General features: G+C 39.3%; 1 protein-coding gene and 1 long non-coding RNA gene across 4 annotated transcripts in view; one reads left to right on the plus strand and one right to left on the minus strand.

Moving 5' to 3' along the window:
• The window catches only part of glis1a (GLIS family zinc finger 1a), a 46,571-nt gene extending 38,619 nt beyond the window's left edge, over positions 1-7,952 (plus strand). Inside the window, exons 6-9 of one of the 3 annotated variants that reach the window (XM_011485979.4) lie at positions 46-202; positions 5,900-6,027; positions 6,114-6,191; positions 6,278-7,952. In XM_011485979.4, the coding sequence (XP_011484281.1) occupies positions 46-202; positions 5,900-6,027; positions 6,114-6,191; positions 6,278-6,417 (503 nt within the window). In that variant the 3' untranslated portion in view covers positions 6,418-7,952. Of the gene's footprint in view, positions 1-45; positions 589-5,899; positions 6,028-6,113; positions 6,192-6,277 lie in introns of those variants that run through there. The other 2 variants (XM_011485980.4, NM_001164879.1) reach the window with 2 other exon arrangements.
• Positions 7,953-22,060: 14,108 nt separating this feature from the next.
• Positions 22,061-22,777, minus strand: LOC101167986 (uncharacterized). The gene is made up of 2 exons (XR_002875112.2): positions 22,503-22,777; positions 22,061-22,419 (listed from the first exon to the last, which is right to left on the minus strand). It is a non-coding gene; the product is annotated as an uncharacterized LOC101167986 (long non-coding RNA).
• Positions 22,778-23,118: the final 341 nt, after the last annotated feature.

A 23,118-nucleotide genomic window follows, 5' to 3' on the forward strand; every position in this document is an offset into this window, starting at 1 on the left:
CTTGTCATCGGATGAATTTTGAGGTAAACTGCGTCTTTCTTTCAGGTGTTTTCTCCGACAGCAGTGCGACTCAAAACAGGATGAATCCAGACTTCCTGGCTCCTTCAGCAGACACCTGCTCCCAGTATTCCGGCCCAGAGAGGAACTTTGATGCCAACAGTCCCATATCTTCCTTAGCCAGCCCAGGAAGCATGAGGGACGGGTGAGTGTGAGAGCAGTTTTGTGTTTATTCATGTGGCGACGCTTGTTTGGGGAAATTACAGCGACTTGATGATGATGTGTGCCTTCCCTGTGAGCAGCAGAAGTTTAATTGTCATTCCCATGGTTGTTCTACTAAATAATACAAAAAAGGGAGGCAAAAGATGCACTCGATCACTGTCAAGTATTTTAACATTAAACCCCTTTTGGGAAACGGAGCACTTTAATGATATTTAATTATGTACCCAGAAGCAAAGTCAAACAGTCCGTTCATCCAATTCACTAAATCAACGCAAAAACACATTTCCTCACTTACCACTTGTGGTGTGTGGCAGCGCTTCAAGTTATCTGCTGCGGGGATTTCTGCTGCCAACCCGATACAGCAACGCTGAAGGAGATTTTATTTTTGGCAGCTTTCATTCGGAACGATTTCCTGCCAAAGATAAAAATAGTAAAAACAAACAGACCCCAGCTTTTCACTTCACTTTGGATCTACTCTTGGATGAAGGTTAAGAATGATCCCATAACGTTTGCGTGAATATTTTTCTGTTTTACAAACAAACCGCGCATGTGTTGAATCATTTCTTGAGCGTTCTCTGGCTTTGCAGGGCTTGGGCACCATCAGATATTTTGATTCAACACAAATTCACTCTCACTTTGCTTTCTTCTCCTCTTTGGGAATCTCTCAATGGCTTTAGGGTTGCACTGATTGAGTAGTCTGAGACCACAGAGCTTATGTCTGCTGTAAACTGAAGTGAATGTCATTAACCTCAGAACCTGCGGGGTCGTAATTTCTGGACATTATGGCCCAAAATGTTTGGCTATTAAAGATTTTCTTGTAAACTGTCTGTTACTGACCCAATGAGGAGCAGGAAGTGGAAACTGCTTCATTTAGTGAAGCTCAGAAAGACAAAGACATTTGTGATTTAGAGTTATCATAACCATTTAAATAACAGGTTATTTCAAATGAAACATACTGGTGTTTATTAACACTGGATTGAATGTGTTTGAATAACATTTTAACCAATAAGGATCATATTTGGCAAAATAATAGACAAGGAAATTACCAGTAATCACTTAATTACACAATGTTGAAAATTTGCACTTCTGCAAGAGGTTTGAGTGTTTTCCAAAATAAAGATTTAACATTCGTTGTCCATTTGTTTTCTTCAACAGCCCACATATCTTTTAGTTCAGATGAGGGAGTCTGCTGGCTGTAAACGGAGCAGTAGTGCATCTTTGTTGCCCACATTCTTCCAGCTGCCTGCCAATCACTTAAACCTCACTGGGCTTTAGTAACTCGGACAAAGTTGTTTTTTATCATCTGCTGAAGGTCTGCACTGAAAGAAATGACTGAACGTCTTGGCAAGCTGGCCTTCAGTCGTTTAGTGTAGGCCACACTCTCTGCTTCTTTTCCGTTTTATCTCTAGATTGATAAAAAGCATGTTTAGCTTGTGAAAAGATCTAAAACTATTTCATTCAAAGTCCCACTCTGATCATCTTTTGATCTATTTTTAAAGCGTTTCCAGTGGTCTTTTATTTATGTTGACGCTGTTTTTGCCAAAATACAAAAAGATGTTTTCTAGGACATAGTTTCTGCAGAGCGGCAGGAGTTCATCAGAAATTCACCTCTGAGTTGAGGCGGGCTGTTAGTGCAGAGTAAGCCCATTCCCACTTGCGGTTCCCATCTGTTTACATGCTCCCCAGCTAGCTTACAGCCCCTCATACCCCCAACCTAACATTAGTGAAAAATGGTGAGCACTGTTGCAGCTATCCAGCAGTACAATTCAGATTCAGATTCCAGCTCAGACGAGGAAAGCAAAGACGTACATGGATGTATTTGTTTGCTGGTGGATGCATCAGAATGGAGCAGAGCAGGGAGCTTGTGCCCTGCCCACAAAGAAGCTCTTTTTCAAATGGCATTTTTGTGTCTGCTCCTGTTTCACAAGGATTTAAAGGGTCCACCTCTCACACTCTTGCTGTTTTGTGGATTGTTTTCAGTGCAACGTTGCATGCTTTTTATTTTAGTATTTTAACAGCACACTGTGTTCTGAGTCCTGATTGGCCATTGACCTTGTCAGTTAGCTTGTCAGAGTTACATAAATCTTCTTCGTGAGCAGAGCTTTGTTTTCATTCTGTAATCCTGGACGTATTTTTCTTTGAAGGTTCGAACTTTGTGAATTTAAACAAGAGAGTGTGAAAATTGTCATGTCTGTCTTAGAAAAGTGGATAAAGTGTGTTATGAGGAGTACTGTATTCAAACCTCATCATGCTACTGAGCAAGTTTGACCTATTGTAGGTCATTAATGGAATGTATCCCCTGCGATAAATGAGGGAACATTTTAAAAATACCCGTTTCATCAGAGAAGGGCTTTAAAGACTCTAAAATAGTATGTTTGGAAAGCAAAAAGTATACTTTACCAAAAGATATTCTACACTTGTACAAATAAATGTAGTAAAGGTGCAGAATTTCTGCACAGCAAACAGCTACACAGCCTGCAGCCAGAGCTGCTATGCAGTTATGCCGTTTGTCCACTGACGTCTCCTTTCTGGAGGTGGAGAATGTCACTGAATCCCGCTGGTGCCGCAGTACGCCACGACGTGCCAAAGCCAACACCAGTCAAGCACTTGTTTTTCTTCAAATAACTTCAAACACGTGAAAGTAAATTATCTTTGCTTCACAGCCCAGCTGGCAGCCTTCTTTCAGCTCTTAGCCAGGCTGGAGTCTGCTCTTCGCTGGAACAGGCCATCTTGACCCCCTTTAAATGGATAGATGTTGCAGCACTGAGGAATGCCCTTGAGAAAGCATTTGTGTATATTTTGTGGTCATCAGGGAGGGGAGGCTGGAGGCTTGACTTCTCAGAGCAGCTTGTCCATCACACACAGACACACCAGCCAGGATAGCTCTCACAAAGAAACACTACTTTCACTTTTAAAATTTGCAAGTTTACATTGTAGAAACAGAGTGAATCTTGACCCAGTCAGACAGTCAAACTGTCAGAGACCTCTGCATGTTTTCGTGTACGTGCAGCTCCAACATGCAATGAGTTTTGTGTTGATCTTTCTCACATGGAGCTCTCGCAGCTCCTCTGTCATGCTGAGAGAATAAATATATGAGCTTTAGATCTTGTACAGTCTCCTGATTCCAGACAAAAACGAGGAAAGCAGCTGGCGGTTGTTAGTTAGCATGAAAAAAGTGAGCATGGGGGGTGGCTAGCTGTTAATATATGATCAGAGAAATAGTTTCCTGAGCCCATGCTGACATCCGCTCCCTCAGGCGTCGACTCGCGCTTTGGTAAGGGCAGGCGTCTGAGCGGTTTGGGCCACTCAGGCGACGGCAGCCATCAGACATCTTAGCTATGTTGTTGCAACGTTGTTAATTGCTAAGATGCTACAGGGGGCTGCGTGGAGGGAATCGAAAGACTTGTTGAATATTTCGGGCCGCAGTCATCACAGCACATTCAATGGTCACACTGTATCAAAGTCCCCTTTGTTTACATAATCCACACGAAGTCTGGTCTTTATTACCTTGGGAAGCCACAACCATCTGTAAGTTATATTAATTTGGAATTCAAAAAAGTCCTTGTGATCAATTTAGGCTTTTATTATGTTTCTGCACTAAAAGCAAGGACAGTTAAGTTACATGGATAGCATTTGACATGGGAATTTGGTGTCTCTTTTTTTCATAGCTTCTCTGAAATGAACACAGACTCCACTTTAGCCAACAGCCGCCACATCTCTGACAGTCTGGCTTGTTTATGAAGCCCTCTAAAATCCTCCCAAGCTCACAGGGGACCAATATGCTCCAGTACATCATCCAGGAGAGCTTCAGGCCACATAAAATGCTGAGGCGGGGGTGTCTCAAATACCATCCAGCTACATATCTCCTCAGAGAGATCCGGCTGCCTTTCTTTCTTCTTGCACACTGACTCATTGGTTTCCATGTTGAGTCAGAGTGTTTGTGCAAAGTCAGCACATTCCTTGAGCATGGCAACTGATTCAGCTCTGGGAAAAAAAAACCTCAGAGGCTGAAATGCTTCTTTATATAATGTGTGCTGCTTGAAGATCATTCGTATTTATATTTCTAAGAAAACTGAGTGGCTAATGTTTATTTAACTACAAAAGAAAATGTCTGGTCTGAGTTTGAATTTGATCCTTGAGTTTCTGCTTGGTTCGATTGAATTTTACTGCTTTAAGTACTTTATTGGAGCAGAAAAAACACCAGAAAAGTTACTGATTTTTTCAGTTTTGATTTTAAATCATAAAATCAGAAAGCTCTTCATGGTTGAAAAAAATTATTGAAGTAGGGCTGTTGCAGAAGTCGATTTTTAACTACATTTTAATTTGTATTTTGAGCACTTATAGGCAATTTACTGAGTTCAATTTTAAGTTTTGGATAGAAACATGTTTCTATCATACAACAAAACATAAAAGATAAAAGTAATTTAACAATTTTTCAAGAAAACATGAGAGAAAAATGCTGCTAGGCTTGTAGTAAGAAACAATTCATATTTTACCTTTTACCTTACCTCACCTTACCTTTACCTCTTACCATTCATCCTGAAGAATTACCGTATTTTCCGGACTATAAGTCGCCCTTTTTTTCATAGTTTGGCAAGGGGTGCGACTTATACTCCGCAGCGACTTATATTAGAAATAAATTGAAATAAATACATTGTTAACCCTCCTGTTATGTTCATTTGTGAGGAACAGAGATGATGTTCCTGGGTCAATTTGATGTATGAGGTATGTTAAGTGTTAAGAGTATGTTAAGTGACTCAGAGAATCAGCAAACTTTTTTTACAGTAAGATCTTGAAGGCTAAAAACATAATATTCTATTTTCCAATGATTTCATAGATTCAGAAATGCAATAAAAGTGAAAACTGTTTCTACAAATACAGGATGAAAACAGAGTATTAGTTAGCCAATGATGCTTCATGAAAAGAATAAATAAATAAGTTTGAGAAAAAATTACTGTGAAATTATGAGATAAACAGTCTGCTATGATTGTGTCATATAAGGTTGTGAAAGTTAAAATGCGACTTATAGTCCAGTGCGACTTATCTGTGTTTTTTTCTACTTTATAATGCATTTTTGGGCTGGTGCGACTTATAGTCCGGAAAATACGGTAAAAAGTTTCAGAAAAAATATTTCACCTTCAAATATGACCCTTGAAGACCAACTTTGATAAAAAAAAAGTGTTTTTGGTGTTTTTGACATGTTTTTGTAGCACTTCCCTCATGATGATGGACATATATGAGGAAAATCATTCTTAACATTGCATTTCTGAGTATTTCTTTATTCAGATCATTGTGATTCAGGAGCAGACACTTATAGCTGTGATGTAAAAGCTACTATGGCGAGCCAGAAGCTCCCTGCTCTGCTCCATTCTGATGCATCCATTGGATAGCAACAATATTTTTGCACCAGGAAAGTTAGGTAGGGGGTGTGAGGGGCTTTAAGTTAGGGGGAGAGCATAAACAGATTGGTGACTGGAAGTACTCCGTGCCAACAGTCTCACCACAACTCAGAGGTGAATTTCTAAGGAACTCCTGCTGCTCTGCAGAAGCTATGTCTTAAAAAAAGACAGGTATTTGACATTGGCTAAAAACAGCCTAATCCTAATTTAAAAACCACTGGGAACGCTTTGAGAATAGATCAACAGAGTATCAGAGTGGGACTTTCAACTTGATTTATCAGCAGGTACAGACCAGCATCTTTGTTTGAGTCCACTGATGTGAGTCTGCTGAGCCCCCCCTTGGACAGAGGTGACGTCCAGCCGCAGAAAGTCTACAGCCACCAGCAGTCTGTGTTTTCACAGCAGCAAGGTACAAACAGTTGGATGAAAGGAGTAACAAGTTCTGACTGTTCTAATGCCTTTGTCTCTCATCATTTCCTCCTCTGTACTTCCAAGACTGTCTGTACGCAGAGGGAAAGGTGGTTCCAGCCGCCCGTGATGGGAGCTTTGAAAACTCCACGACTCACTCTGCAGGTAGGTTAGCAACACAGGAAAGTAAACCCTTTATAGGACTAAATGACTAAGACAAAACAAACCAGGTGTTTGTTTTAACCGGACAGGATTCGACTTGCTGCATGACCTGCAGGGACAGGCAGGAGGCAGGTACCCCGTGTCTGCCTGTCCGGAGGACAGCTTCTTCTTCCAGGCCGGAGGGGTCGACCGCTGCCTCAGTCAGATCTTCTCCATCTATCTGGACTGATAATGGTAGTCCAAAGACCAAGCACAAATGTTTTGGAAGAACTGGACAAAATCCTACACCAACTGACACCTATTCAGCCTTACTTCTTCAGACCTAGTGATAAGATATCCGCTCTGAGACTGGAAGGTTGTGGGTTCAAATCCACAGTTGGGGCATATTAAAGACTCTTAAAATGGGACTCAAGGGGTTGGATTGTGGGAGTTGAACTACCAACTGATTCCTCAATGCAGCTGTGTCTGCAGCCCTTCCCTCCCCCAGGCGTGGGTCAAATGTGGAGAACAAATATCTCACACCTAGGTGCGTGATAAATAATGGGACTACAATATTGTTTGAAAATTTATAGTGGCAGTGGACACTTTAGAAAATTATTGGAGGCTACAGAAAACAAGTAAACATGAATGACCCAAACTGGAGAAATGATAAGAATATTTATGTAAATAATAGAAAATACAGTAATGATTGCAGCATTTATGAACTCAATAGAAAAAGCTTTACACTTTTTAACTTTCTCCATCTCTTACACTGCCAAAGTTAAACATTAAAGAATGTTCTTTGCAGTGTTGTAATACAGGACAATTGGGTCAGCAGTGTTGTCTGCATAAAAAAGACATTTGAGGCCTAAATGTCGTATTCTCTTGTCAAAAGGCCTGGTTCATTCTCCAGCTTTTTCAGTGCTAAAGTCAAAGTGTCCTTGGGTGAAAAAAATAATAATAGATTTGAATGAGATCCCCAAAATGTCTTTGGAGAAAATATGTTCTGTCTTGAATTAACTTCAACAACAATTGATGAACGTAAAGCTGTCGAAACTGTTTACCAGTCTAAAATTGAAATGAACAGGTTTGTCATGCGCTTAAATATGTCACCAAAGGTTAAGTTGAGTCACAGCACCCGGACCTCAAATCTTTTTTGTTGAAATGTTTCACTACTCACCCAAGTGGCTTTTTCCAAGAAGGAAGATTTTTAGGTCCAGATGCCATGACTCAACGTCAAGACGATGAGTAGGAAAGTAGAGGATTTTAACTTGTTTTAGGTCTCAAACCTGGTTTTTTAGATGTCAGTTTCTGTAATGCTTAAAGAAGTTTAACATCTGAATAAGCAGACATTAGAAAAACATTTATGGTTTAGGATTTGACCGTGCAGCAGTAAGGCTAGTCAACACTGCCCTCTAGTGTTTCAAGGGCTGTAAACGAAAAAGTTCTCAAAATAAATATTTCAAAACTAAACTAAACTATTTCAAATGAAAAATGCACTACCATTTTTTTAAAGTTTTTAAACTAATCTTATTTTATGTTCCTTATTTCGGTGTATTGTTTTGACTTTATGGCTACATTTTCAGTATTATTTTCATTAAAAAGGAAGAGTGGACCGTTTACAAGTAACTTTTCTACACTCCATCTTCAAGTGAAGATTCTAGTAATAATGGGAAAAGTTTACACTGATTTTGTAGCATTTTATAAATTTCCTACTATTATTTTGTATGGATTACATAAAAATGCATTGTTTTCATATCTAAATAAAGATCAGTATTCTTCTGATATTTGGTCACTGATCTGTCATTTATTATTGTAAATTCCTATAAATCTATTACATTTGCCAAATTTCGGTACTTTTATATTAAAAGACAGAAGAAAGTAAACATTGTGGTTGCAACATGTGAGCATTCTTTTGTTCCTGTTTAAAAGGGATCTAATTCAGTGCTGCCATTTGTTCTCTTGATTAATAAGTCAGAAGTGGCAAAAGCAAGCAAACCCCTGTCAGTCTGTGTTTGAGTGACTTTGTTTGCACTGGCTTAGAATATCTAGAATGATCCTGCAACTGAAAGACACCCCCCCCTTTCTTTTTTAGTTAAACAGACATGTTTTTGTATTCACCTGTTTATCGTTTTTGTTGGCATTCTAACAACACAGCCGGGGGGGGGCTGGATAGCACGCCATTTTGAAGGGGAAAAAAAGAACTACAATCAATCCCCTCCATCAGCTGTTAATAAATTTACACACCACCCTACTACATTTCGAATTGGTCTACTGTTACTCTTGGCCATTCACATTTGAAGGATGAATCTGTACATTCTATACAATGATGCCTTGATCCAATTTTGCTGGCATCATACATGTGTTGTCCACTTTGATGGTATTTGGTCGTTTTTACATTTTAGTAAAATAAACCCACTGTGCATGAATACAAATGGTAATTTCCAACATCAATATAATTAATTTATGTCGTTTTAATTTTTTTTAGAATGGCATAAGTTGATTAGATGAAAAACTTGCCTTAGACAGATCGATCTGGTTGGATAGTATAGAAATAATAATTTAGTTTATTAAATCAAATAATTCAATTCATTCAATTGTTAATTGAATATTTGGGTTAAGTCAATTAACCCCTATTCTATGGGCTCACCCAGCGGTCTACGACATTGATAGTTCATGCTGATCATCTGTGTGCCCTGTACAGGTCTGCCCATGTTTGCCTGCAGACAACCCATATCCACAGGGCAGTTTTGACAACATTTCTTTCAGTTCATTGCCCTGATGGAATACTAATATGGACACACAGCTTTCTGACTCTGGCCCATTGACTGTTTAATATATAACTGGAAGGATCTCGTGTGACATCACCCATAGAAAATTCCTTGCTTCTGGTTTTTGGTCACTGTACAGCAAACTGCCTGTTTGAGAAATGTCCTATATAAATAAAGTGGATTGGATTGGATTGGTTCCAACCAAATGCAGTCAATTCAGTTGCCATTTTTCTGGGATATGTCTGTCGCCGTGTTGGAACCAGACGTCCTCAGTAAGCCGTCATTGGCCCTTTCACATTTCTATGGCAACCACTCTCTCCAATCACGAGTGATCACAGGAGACGGCCACACCCCTTCCACTATAAGTGGGCTCTGGGGAGGTATTGCAGGGGGGGGGTGCGGTGGAGTTTAGAAACGAAGGATTTGTATGTTTGTGTCAGTGTGGGGGGGCTCGAAAATATTCTAATCTTCAGAAAGGGGGGCCGTGCAGAAAAAGTTTGGGAACCACTGAGCTAGAACATGTTGATAAAAGATAGTAGAGGTGGTTATTCTGAAAAACATAATCACAGAGTAATAGCTTTAATTTTATTTCTCAGTAGAAGTCTGTTGCAATTGTCTATCACAGCTTTTTGGACTTCCTATTTGGAACGTGGGGGGGAGGGGTTTCTCAGTCCAAGTCTCATTTACTCTGTCTATTCTCTGGCCACTACTTGGTGCCCCAAGATCCCAGAATTTTATCAGCCTGTCTACACATTGAATGAATCCAGTGCTAGAAGCAACACAGCAATCCAAAACATCTCTGAACCTCCACCATCTTTGACTGCAGGGAATGTGTTCTTTTCTTGGATGGCCCTCTTTCTTTTTCTGTCTGTGGTGCCATAATCTCTTTTGCAAGGAAGCTCTACTTTTCTCTCATCTGTCCATAGTACATTCTCCCAGAGGGATTGTGGTTTTGTCACTTAGAATCTGGTGTATGAATTCACATTGAAGATGGACACCATAATGAAAATGGGAGAAAGATTGTCTTTGATTTCTAGCCAAAATCTCTGGACAGATATTTGTAATAAAACGGTGCAAGAAATTTTTGTTGTTTAAATCATTTGAAAAACTAATATCTATGACTAGCAAGACTAGTAGTTATTCTACTAAGTGTGGTCATTTTAAGATGTGAGTACAGCTATCAAGTGTCACGGTTTTAGGTTTTTCTGCTTTTGTGTTCCAGTTGTTTTTTGTTCTGTGATGTTTTGAGTTCAACTTCCTTTTTTATTTTGTAGGGTTTCCTGTTTCTTATTGTAGTGAGTTTTACTTTGGGTCCCCGAAATTAAAGTATCCCTTTTGCTATCCTAGGCACTTTACCATTGGGAGTTGGGTCATCTAGACCCACCAAACAGTGCTCTGAACCTTTTTTCTTCAATGATTTGTGATATTCACTGGTGTCCATGGATTACATGAAATCTTTCCACCTTTATCCACCTTTTTCATAGTAGGGAGAACACGTCAATGTAAGGCTGGGGTCATCTAAGATAGCACAAGGGTTAAACCCGCAACAAAGCCTTGCATTGGTAATCGCCACCTTATGCTGTCCGGTGATATCCATCAATGCCCCGGACCGGCTCCCAGCTCTAACGAGACACCTTTCTCTACTCCACCATCAAACAACAGGAGCACCTCCAGAAACTTTCAGGTACATTCACTTACGAGTTTTCAAGTTTGCTGTTTCTAGGGATTCTAGTGTTTCAATTTTTTTGGCCTGAAACTGAGTTGGTGTACAGTGAATGAGCGGCTTTACAGCTGACACATCCCACTGTTTGCGGTTGGAATAAAGCCATACTACTTGCCACCTGCCTCAAGACTTTTCCTTGGACGTGAGATTGTTATTGCTGTTTATGTCCCCCATCCCACCTACCTCCCACCCACTGCTAATACAGAGACCACCTGTGACATCCTGTTCTTTTCCACCAGAAAGCTGCAGATGTAACAGGTTCAGTATGGTCACTGATGCACAATCAGGAGGACGAGACGCTCAGATCTGGTTACTGCATTTTTAATGCCTTCAAAACGGCGCAAGAAAACGTGGCAATAGTGGACGGCACAAGTACAGCTCTTTACATGATAAAAAGGAAAAAAGTGCAATAAAAGCTGGCACTTAAAAGCACATAAGAAGATACAGTTTCATGTCAATAGCATCACATTTTAATATATACAATGTCATGGTGTCCTTTCCCAGCATTCTTTGCCAGTTGATTGCCCCTCAATGGTGCAGTACGTGGTCACTAATCTAGTAATCTAGTTCATCCTCTCTATGGCTACACTCCTAAGTTCTCCACCTCATCTACGGGACAGTATCCACGAGTGCTGACCTGGGTCTTATCCTCACACGAGCTGACTGAAAACCACCTGAGATCCAAAGCCTCTAGCCCCGCCACCACGCCAAGACTCCCAGCCTCTCCACAAGATTTACCACACCGTTGGATAATCAGCATCCAAGCTTGGCTTCCTCGTCATCACCATCATTCATCTTTGACATCCGTACTCACCTACTGGTCCTCAGCCAATCACCTTTGGTTGACACCACCCAAGCCTTTTCAACCTACTGGGACAATAAATCTTTAAATCCATTTCAGTCTTGCGTGATCCTTCCTGGTTCCATCATCTGGGTTTGCTCAGCCTTGCTGATCATGACATCAAAGAAAAAGAAGCTAATATCAATTTTGCAACAGCTAACTTGAAATTTTGGGAGACTGAAGAAAAAATAACTCACCAGCACAGACTGCTCATTACAATGGAGAAAATAAATCTCAAATAAGAAATTTAATTTAACAATTGATCTTGCATCATTGGTTGAAACTTTTAGGATAAAATGGTTAAGACTTTATCATTATATTCCCAAAAACATCTTCCAAAAAAGGATGTCGTCAGACTTTTTTGAGATGTGACTTTGAAATTTCCAAACTTCCTATAAAGATTTTAGAATTTTGCAAACTATACTTTTCCATTGGAAAATGATATTTAGTCTTTTACCCCTCACGGCGCCACCCTGTTGAACAACAGAGTAATCACCACAAACAGGAAGACAATGTTTAATCAGAAGTGGTTTGACTACAAGAATATTTTTGCAAGGGATATTCTCGATTTGGAGAAATTCAATTCAGCGACTTCAAAAGCAAATATGTTGAATGTTCAATCAAGGAACTTCAGAAAACCTGCAGATCAATTCCAATAGCTTTAATACATTTAATAAAAAATACAATATAGTCTCCCAATGTTCAAGTTAAACAACCAAATTTAGTAATAGGTGAAACTAAACTTACCGGAAAAAATTTGATAAATAATTAAATAAATAAATAAATAAACAATTACCATGAACATTACCATTTGCCATGAAAAGTTAATTATAAAATAATTGAGGCAGCTGTCACATCGGGTGCTCAATAATGGAATTCATGAAATTAAAGAAATGCAATTCAAAATTAGAAACTATTATCCACCAGCAGAGATGTTGAGGAGTAGATTTGGCTTTGAGGTTGATGCGTGTGATTTTTGTCATACAGCCTGAGAGGCAATCACACACCTGTTTTATTCATGTTGAGTGATCCAAAGACTCTGGCAGCTTTTTCACAACTGTCAACAGACAACAACGTTTGTAAACATCCTCTTGATTTTGGAAAAATACATATCCAAAAGAATAAAATGTAAAGAAGATCGGTCAAATTGTCCTCAGGGCCAAGAACAACACAGAGAAGTTAACATGGACCTTCTGCTTCTCTTCAGAGGACATTTTTTTAGAAAAGCGTCTTCATCCGTCAAGTTCAATTCAATTCAATTCAATTTTATTTGTATAGCCCAAAATCACAACAACAGTCGTCTCGATGGGCTTCGAAGTAAAACATGAAATCAGAAGGATCACGAATACAAAGAGTTCAATAGAAAAATACTAAAATGAACTAACAAACTGACTAAGCTATACTGGCATCCCTGCCCTTAGACCCCCCTTCGCGGTAAGGAAAAACTCCCAAAAAAAACGGATTCCGGAAAAAACGAAGAAACCTCAGGGGTGCCCACATGAAGGAGGGATCCTCCCCCAGGACGGACAGGCGATTTACCAGAACTCTTAGAGAAGAATTAACTTATCTAAATCTACAACTACATATATAAAAGTCCAGCAGACGAGCTTCATCCAGCCGTGGTTGTGGGGACAGTCAAAGGCGCGAGTCGAGCCGGAGACAGGAACCACAGCCAGGTGTAGGAGCAGGAACAGAGACGAGGTACACGGTCAGGTACAGAGCAGAGACGAGCCAGAGATGAGCCAGAGGCAGGATCCACAGCCAGGTGTAGGAGCAGGAGCAAAGGCGAGGTAAACGGTCAGGAACTGGAGCACGGATGAGCCAACTGGAGTCTGGAAGCACTCCCACTCCCCAGGAGGGGAGAGGAAAAGAGGGACAATACATGAATCGCACTGCACCAAACAGAGGCATGGATAACTAAATGATGAATTATGATCAAGAATAGAGGAGAGGAAGGGTAGAAGTAAAAAAGGAAAGAGGACAGAACCCCAGTGCACCATAGTTACCCCAGCTTCAACTTCTAGCAGCCTTTTAAAAGAAATAGTTATTATTAAGTTTAATTTAAACAAACTAACATTAAGTTAAATAATCTCTGAATACTAACTAGTCTGACAATAAGCCTGTCCAAAGAGGAATGTTTTCAGTCTAGCTTTGAATGTAGAAACTGAGTCGGCCTCTCTTACATGAGCTGGGAGTTTATTCCATAAAACAGGGGCTTGGTGGCTAAACGCTCTACCTCCAACCGTACTTTTACTAATTCTAGGAACCACAAGCAGTCCTGCATTTTGCGAGCGAAGTGTTCTGATTGGTTGGTAAGGGACTATGAGGTCCTTAATATAGGATGGGGCCATTCCATGTAAGGCCTTATAGGTTAACAGGAGGATCTTGAACTTAATTCTAGAATCAACTGGGAGCCAATGGAGCAAAACTAACACAGGAGTGATGTGATCTCTTCTGCTGGTTCCAGCTAACAATCTAGCTGCTGCGTTCTGAACAAGCTGGAGACTTCTTAAGGAACTCTTAGGACACGCTGCTAACAAGGAGTTACAGTAATCCAGCCTCGACGTAACAAATGCATGGATGAGTTTTTCAGCATCACTCTTAGAAAGTATATTTCTGATCTTGGCAATATTCCGCAGGTGAAAAAAGGCAGTTCTACATGCCTGAGATATGTGAGCCTTAAATGATAAATCCTGGTCAAGTAAAACCCCAAGGTTTCTAACTGTAGAATTGGGGGCTATACTTATACCATCCAGGGAGACTATCTGAGCAGACAGAGCATCTCTAAGGTTTTTAGGACCAAGTATAATGACCTCAGTTTTTTCTGGGTTCAAGAGGAGGTAATTAATTGTCATCCAGGTCTTGATGTCACTGATGCAGGCGTTCAGTTTCTCTATCTGGTCATTCTGGTCAGGCTTCATGGATAAATACAACTGCGTATCGTCGGCATAAGAATGAAAATGAATGCTGTGTTTCCTGATTATGTTTCCTAGGGGTAGCATATAAAGCGTAAACAGGATCGGTCCCAAGACTGAGCCCTGTGGGACTCCATAGTTGACTCGAGTGCACTGAGAGGAATGGCCATTTACATTAACGAACTGATACCTATCAGACAGATAGGATTTAAACCACTGGAGAGCAGATCCTCTGATCCCTATGTCCTGCTCTAATCTATGGAGTAAAATACCGTGGTCGATAGTGTCAAAGGCTGCACTGAGGTCCAACAGGACCAGAATAGAAAGTAGTCCCTTTTCTGAGGCCAATAACAAGTCATTAGAGACTCTAACTAGTGCAGTTTCCGTACTGTGGTGGGGTCTAAACCCCGACTGAAAGTCTTCAAAGTGGCTGTTGTCCTGTAGGTGGCAGTAAAGCTGCTTAACTACAACTCTTTCTAGGATTTTAGAAATAAAGGGGAGGTTTGATATCGGTCTATAGTTGGCCAAGATGCTAGGATCCAAACTGGGCTTTTTCAGAAGAGGTTTAACAACTGCATATTTAAAAGACTGTGGCACGTAACCCGTTTCCAGAGAGGCATTTATCATTGTTAATATGGGATCATTAATTAGGGGAAAAGTTTCTTTAAAAAGTCTAGTGGGAATTGGGTCTAACAGACACGTTGAGGATTTGGAGGACGTAATAATTGATGTTATTTCCGCTTGATCCACAGCAGTGAAGCAGTCCAATGTTACAGAGGTTTCTATGGATGCCTCCATTTCTACCGCTTCAGCCTGTTCTGGGCTGATAGTAGGAATAACTTGATTTAACTTATGTCTCATATTTGAGATTTTACTATCGAAAAATGTAAGAAAATCATCAGAGCTGAGAGAAACAGGAACATGTGGTTCTACTGAGCTCTGACTGCGAGTTAATTTAGCTATAGTGCTAAAAAGAAATCTTGGATTGTTTCCATTCTCTGATATTAAGGTTGAATAGTACTGGCTTCTAGCTCTACGCAGAGCTTTTTTATAATTTAATAGGCTATGTTTCCAGACACAGAACGGTCAGTTAAGGTTCTTCTAAGTTGTTTATTATTCACTGGGGCAGAAGGATGTTCCAGTGTAAGCTGGAAGGTAATCATAAAGTGATCAGAAATGATGGGGTTAAGAGGAAGGACACTCAGCTGGCTGATCTCTATACCATGGGTTAGAACAAGATCCAGGGTGTGCTTATGACAGTGAGTGGGTTCATTCACACTTTGGGTGAAACCAACATCATCTAATAAAGCTGCAAAAGCCTTTCCTAGGCAGTCACTGGGGTCATCAACATGAATATTAAAATCCCCTAATATTATAATTTGATCAGAATCTAAGACAATAGTCGATAGGAAGTCGGAAAACTCAGTTAAAAATTCTGAATATGGGCCGGGGGGGCGATAAATAATTATGAGTAAAACAGGTTTTCGAGTTTTCCTGTTTGGGTGACTTAAAGACAATATGATGCTTTCAAATGAATTATAAGCATTTTTAACTTTAGGGCTGAGAAGTAAGCTAGACTGTGATATTACTGCCAAACCACCTCCTTTCCCTGAAATCCTGGATTTCTGATAGTTAGCATAAGTGGGGGGGGGTGCTTCATTCAATCTAACATAGTCATCCTGATGGAGCCAAGTTTCTGTTAAGGCTAGAAGACTGAGGTTGTTATCAGTAATTAACTCGTTGACTAAGAGGGACTTGGAGGAAATGGATCGAATGTTTAATAATCCGCATTTAATGACATCATAATTCTGCTTGTGAGAACTGCTGTCTGTCATTTTAAGGTTTCAAGAGTTCAAGTTCAAGAATGACTTGACAAAACCATGAAGGAAAACTCAGCTGATCTCTGTCCTGCATTTCTATGTAAAGGTAAGTTGAAAAAAATCAAGAAAAAAACAAAATGAACAGGAGGCAATGTTTTTTTAGAAGCTTCTAATTTGAGGGAAGCTTAGATCCAAAAAAACTCAGGCAAGTTAATTTTCTTTGACCGTGTGATGTAAGCAGCGCCCTCCCAGGGGAACGTGGCCTGATCCCTAAAATGTAAAGATGGTTAAACTACTATATTGTTTATTGAACTATCTGATGCCTCTATGTTTAAGAAAAATATAAGTGCAGAATCTGGTTACATCTCAAAAGTTTGAAGAGTATTATGCAACATAATGAGACATTTGTTTATTTTCATTAAAATAAGTTGAAAAAAAACTTTTTTATTTGGTAAAAGATGTTTACATGAAAATAAGAAATAGCTTTTGTAATTCATTAATGGGTTTTTGTGAAAAAAGGATCATTATTTTTGTATAAAGTGTGGTTTTTGTGGTTAAAACTGTTTTTGGTTGCCATGGGGACATTGGTGATGTCATTTTGGTGTCTAGAGGGTCATAACACCTAGAGTGGGGCAAAAAAGTGTTCAGTCAGCCACCAATTGTGCAAGTTCTCCCACATAAAAAGATGAGAGAGGCCTGTCATTTTCCCTTATATGTTTACCTCAACTATGACAAGCACATAGAAAAAAACAGAAAACCACATTGTCTGATTGAAATAAAATAAATAAATTGTGATTTATGATGTGTGTTAGATTTGTGATAATTTTGTGCCCTGTTCCTGAAAGAACGTTTGTGAGTTACCTCGGTAAGTTTGAAGGTATTGAAGCAGATAACCTCAGCTTTCGGTTCCAAAAACAGAGGTATGTTTCAGGATATGTTAAGTTGCCATAGCAACTCATGCCCTGAACATAACCTGGTCTGGAGCAGGTTAGTTGAAGGTTAGTTGGTGTCATATAGAGAAGAAGCATGGCGTGACCATATGAAAATGATTTAGTGGATGAAGAAGCTCTTTTACGCCAGGAGAGGGTGATTAGACCACATATTGATGTTGTATAGATAACATTTTTTACATTAATCTAACTTAATAATTTGCTTCCGTTAATGTATCTTTACCTCAAACTCCAGAACTTTGAAGACACCAAGATTGAGTATTTGGATGGATTGGAAATGTTTTGCCCGACAAAAAAGTAAGAAAAACCTTTTAGTTACTCACCTATCCTTATATCCTCCGCTCTTAAAATCTTTACTAGTAGTTAATATATCTATACCTCAAACTCAGGAGGAACCCATCGCAGTGGACAGGATAGGCTCCAGAACTTTGAAGACACCAAGATCGACTATTTGGATCGATTGAAAATGTTTGTGCCCGAAGAAAAGTAAGACAAACATTAAAGTTACTCACCTATCCTTACATCCTCCACTCTTAAAATCTTTACTAGTAGTTAATATATCTATACCTCAAACTCAGGTGGAACCCATCGCAGTGGACAGGATAGGCTCCAACACTTTGAGGACACCAAGATCTACTATTTCCTGAGGTTCAGGCCGTGTCACACTGCCACTACGTACAATTTGCACATTGACCCTGGAGGAAAACTGGTCATAATGGTCAAAACATTGGAAGGAGCCTCAGAGGGCGCTGACCATGGTGCTGATGTGATCTCTGCTCAGTGCTCTGAAGGTCAAAATGAAGAAATTCAATGAAGCAGATTTACGCGTACCTTGCGTGGTTATGTGTACTTGTTCCGAGTTTTAATGTGGTTCCTCCGTGACATTTCTATAAACATTTCACGCACAGGCTGGCCTTCCGCGTGGCGCCTGACACTGGTCATGTGATGACAGTCTGGTCACTGATGGCGCCCAGGCAGAAACCAGGAAAAGATTCTTGGACATTTTGTTGTGTTTTGCACACTTGAATGACAGTAAATTTGTTTCTGCACAGGATTTGAATCCTGACATTGATGGCCAGGTGAAGTTTCAGGAGAGAAAGGAGGTTAACTCCAAACTCTTATGTTCACAAATGTTTGCAAGTTTCATTTAGTGTAATTTTTTAATGGTTTGGACATTAACATTTGAGGCAGGTGTTTCATTTTTTCTGTAGCCCCTCTTGAGTTTATTATCGGGATTGCTTCAGTGTCAGATGTAAAATATTCAGTCTATATAAAATTGAATAGACTTTTTTGTGTGAAATTAATTTTATGTAAGATCCATTGGCCTCTGTGAATTAATTTTTAATAATAAATGATTAGGCTACCATGTTGGTTGAGGCATGTTTTCTAATTGAGTAAAAAAACAAAAATAAGGCTGTTATTGTCCCTGGTCCGGCCCACTAGAGATCAAACGGGTTGAATGTGGCCCCAGAACCAAAACAAGTTTGACACCCCTGATTTAGAGGCTTTAACAGAAAAAAAACGCCAGCTGTAACGTGGATTAAAACGGGAACAAATGCAGTGATTTTCACATGAGAAAAACTTAAAGCACAGAAAAACCCGCTGCACTTCCTTACTTTGGTTTTGGATCGTTAGTTAACGGTTGAATCCACATCACATCTGACGTTTTTTTTTTTATTAAAGCCTAAACTGACACTAATAGGTTTTTTTTTTTCTGTATTTCACGTTAACACATACCGGTAAAACATGCACTCTAGTGTGTGTTTTAAAAAGGCAGCGAGCGCAAAACTGAGTTGGTTGTGATTTATTTTTCCAGTCATCAATCAGCACCAAAAAATCCATCAAAGTCTTCATCTTCTGGATCTGAAATGAACAGCTGGGCTACATTTCTATCAAACACGTCAGCTTTCCCTTTGTCATCATGAGAGTTTGTCTCGTTCCTGTGCGGCTCCAAAGATCAAGTTTAAGTCCTACAGTCCAAAAGTGTGGCGTTACTCGCTCGGCGCTGCGTCACTGTCAAATTTTCATCAGCAGGTTCTCTTAGTCTGGGCACTGATCTACAAACACAACTTTTCTCCACAGAGTTGTATTATTTGGAATAATTGTACTATTGTCTACAAAAAGAAATTTCTGTTTTTAAGTAACTGGTTTATAAATGGTATAATTTTCCTCAATCAATTATTCAAAGAACCAGGATTATTATATAACTACTCAGAATTCACAATGCTGTATAAAATACCAATAACTCCCAAAGAATTTGCATTAGTGTTTGATGCCGTACCGTCTGGGCTTTCTTTGTATGTTATTCAGGGGTTTCCAAAGCGCTCATCCTGTGACTCTTAATCCTCCTGATGTGCTCAAATCCCCTCTGGGTAGTTTCTGCTTCACTCCTGCTAAACAGTTGAACTCAAAAATCAGAGCTTTGTTCCAAGATAATTTGGTTTCTGTTCCATCAGCTACCTCTTATTGGGCTAATTTCACTTCTAATGTTGAATGGAAAAAAGTCTGGTCTTTACCACAAAAATACTTCTTAACAAATAAAGTCAAAGAAATGTCGTTTAAACTCCTACACGGATTTTATCCAGCAAAACATTATTTAACTAAATTTAAAGATGACATAAACACCAACTGTACTTTCTGCCAGAAACAACCTGAAACCTGCTCTCATTTATTCTGGTCTTGTGAATTCACATATGAATTTTGGAAAAACATTCAGAAATTTATCACAGACTATCTTTGCTGATATACAACTTTATTATAAAAACGTACTATTTGGTTTTCATAGTTTTGATCTCAAAGACCGTGATGCTTTCTTTTGTAAAAACATGTTGTTATTTATGGCCAAATTTTATGTTCACAAAAGCTAATTTTCCAATAAAAAACCTGATTTCTTTGTGTTCAAACTGGAACTGCAACAATATTTAAACTTAATTTCAGCTTCGAAAAATATCAAAGCTCAAAAAACAATTAACATTTGTAAGTCTTTTGGAATAATGACATAAGTTTACTCTCGTATTTTCTCTTTTTATTTTTTATTCTATCTATTTTTTTCTATGTTTAGTTCTATTTTCTTTATTTATTTTTGTTTTTTATTCCCTTTTGTGCTTGTTACTAATAATAAGAATCTTCCTAAGGATGTAACACGTTTATTCTGTATTCAGAATTGTAATGTACATTATATGTGCATAAATGTTGCATTTTTTTGTTCTGTATGTTGCAATTGTTCAATAAAAAAAATCAAAATGGAGCGGAGGATGGACAGTTTTTCCACTGTCATCTGCTGGAAGTTCCTGCGCTCAGCCTCGAGTCAATCTTCCAAAGCAGGCAACCTCAGTTTCCTCGGAAACTCAGCTGCTGCTGCTCTTCTTGTCTTGTCGGATTTGTTTTTCCAGCCTCCTTACTTGCAAGCTATGGATTCATTATTTTAAATTCTCTGGCAGCTGAGGTTCAGTAAAGGTAAAAAGATCTTCACAGATTCGGACTTCCGGCCTCAATAACTCTTCCGAGAAACGTTCAAATGTATCTCAATCCTTTTGTATTAACACAGAGAGTGAACCATAAATGCAAATCTAAAAAAAAAAGATAGTTTTTTTGCCTTTTAATCAGAATTGTTCACTTCAAGCTGTGAATGCAGACATGCAGCGAGCCGGCTGTCAAGGGACCGTCAACAAAGTGTAAACTCTGTGAACCATTCTGTAAAAATCAATAGTCTCACAAAAAAGAATAAATGTCTGTATTTATATGAACGGTAATGAAGACTCTTCAGCAAATTCATGTTACAATAAAAATTTGTAGGACATTCCATCTTTATTTTATCTTGTTGCATATACTTTTTCAAATTTTAATAGATATGGACATGACTAAAGTTATCGTTATGAAGATACTGAAGGTATTTTCACCAAACCTTCTGTACGGACTAATCATGACTTAATTTTCATACTAAATTAAAGAATATGTCAATATTTTACTTTGTTTATTTTGAGGAATTTTTCATATTTACAAATGGATTAGATTGGGTCAAAAATCCTCAATGGCACTTGACATGCAAATTTCCGGCCAATCAGATCAACCACAAAGGTTACCGCCCCCCAAGTGACAAACACGCCCCCTTAACACTGAGCTTAAATCCTGGTGAGGGCGCAAAGAGGAACTGAGCGGGATTCCCGCGGTATCCCCGCTCAGTGAGAATTGCGGCCGTGCAGTTTCAAAATACACATGCGCGGTTGCAAGGTTCGCTCACTGAGTTCCTGAATACGCCCGCTCAGTTGTCCTTACGCCCATTAACTTTATGGCAGCTAGGAAACGCCATAAGGGTCCGCTTGGGTGTTTTCAGACTGAAAAATTGTTCCGGATTATCGGGGAAACAAACTCGCTTTAAGCGGACCAAATGTGTCCATTTTGAATACACGCAAAGTTTTTTCTTGTCCACGCAATGTACCACGCAACCTATCATAAAAAAAGAAGAAAAAAACAATTTCCTGGATGCGTTGGACCTGATCACATCATAAACTGTTTAACCTCAGCTAAGCCATTCAGCTCATGCTAGTCAGTGCGTGAAAATGTCAATACATGGAGAAATTTAAGTGGAAATCCTCATGAAGCAAACTTTATGGTTTGCTGAAAGACATTTAAACTTGGCACAATGGGGAGCGAGGCGATTGAACCGCTTGTTCAAAGGAAAAAATACAGCAAGTCTGCAAAAGCTAGACAGCAGACTCCAGCTCCTTGTTTCTCTCCTACTCGTTCCACCATCAACAAGACTAACTTTTTAACGGTCAAATGCATTATGGAGATATTTTTAAAGCAATTCTGCTTTAATTTGTTGAAAGTAACAGCTTTTGCTTAACTATATTCAGATAAAAAGTTAAAAACATAAAGAAACAATTTTTTTATTCAATTCCCTTTTTTCCTAGCACCCTGGTTCATTGTAATGTCACTTAGAGATTTTCATCAGACTTCTTTTAACTCGAGTCGGATGTTTCTCCACTTTTGTCCGTGCTTTTCAATTCCTCACTTCCTTCAGTCTTGGGATGAACTGTTTGTATATGAGGGGGAGGAAGAGAAGGAGGAGGAGGAGGAGTCATTGAACTGCTCACGTTGGTTCAGAGGTGAGGCATCAGAGTATTGGCAGCTGTCCTCCGAGGAGGACAACGAAAAGGTTGAGTCAACTTCAGCTGCCATCCACAAATCCTCTGAACACCATTCCATGTGTGCGTCCCTCTCCATCTGCACCTGTAAAGACGGCCTTTGATCACCATGGAAATTGATCAGGATTTCGTGGAGCGTGCATTTTGAACTGTACTTAGACGCCCTACCTCATGATCTATAACTGCGTTGTTGTAATGGATGTGCTCAAAGGACATCAGGTCCAAGAATAAAAGAAAGTATTCCTCACTGTCCTCAGCCTCCTCTTCATCCGTACACTTCTCTTCAGCGCTGTCATAACTTTCTTCTGACAGGCTTTCTGACAAGAGGGACTCCACAGACATTCTGTTGTTTAAGTGTTGCTCTCACCTCTTGCACTTGCTCTTTTTTTTCCAGGCAGGATGCATATGAGTGTTGTGGATGAGTGGATGTTGTTTTTTAAAGTGTATTGAAGTTGGTGTTGCCAAAGCAGATTGAGTTTGAGATCATTGTGCTAGGCAGCTGAGGAGTGCTTTGATTCAAAAATCCTTCCGGAATTTTATGTGAACTTACATTTTAGTGAAAAATTATATTTATGTAATATTCTATCACGAGTATTTCTTTAAAAAACAGATTTCAGTACGACTTACTGGCCAAGCTCTCAAATGTTTCACCTCAGTATCTTTGTTTTGTTTTTTTGTAGAATTTGTTTCTTAATTTTTGTTTTCTACTTTTTGCTTATGCATTTATTATGTGTATAATTGAATGTTAAATGACTTATACTTGAAAAACACATTTGTTCCTTGC

This window comes from Oryzias latipes, chromosome 17 (assembly GCF_053564925.1).
Source record: "Oryzias latipes strain Hd-rR chromosome 17, Olatipes_Hd-rR_3.1".
In the NCBI taxonomy this organism is placed as follows: domain Eukaryota; kingdom Metazoa; phylum Chordata; class Actinopteri; order Beloniformes; family Adrianichthyidae; genus Oryzias; species Oryzias latipes.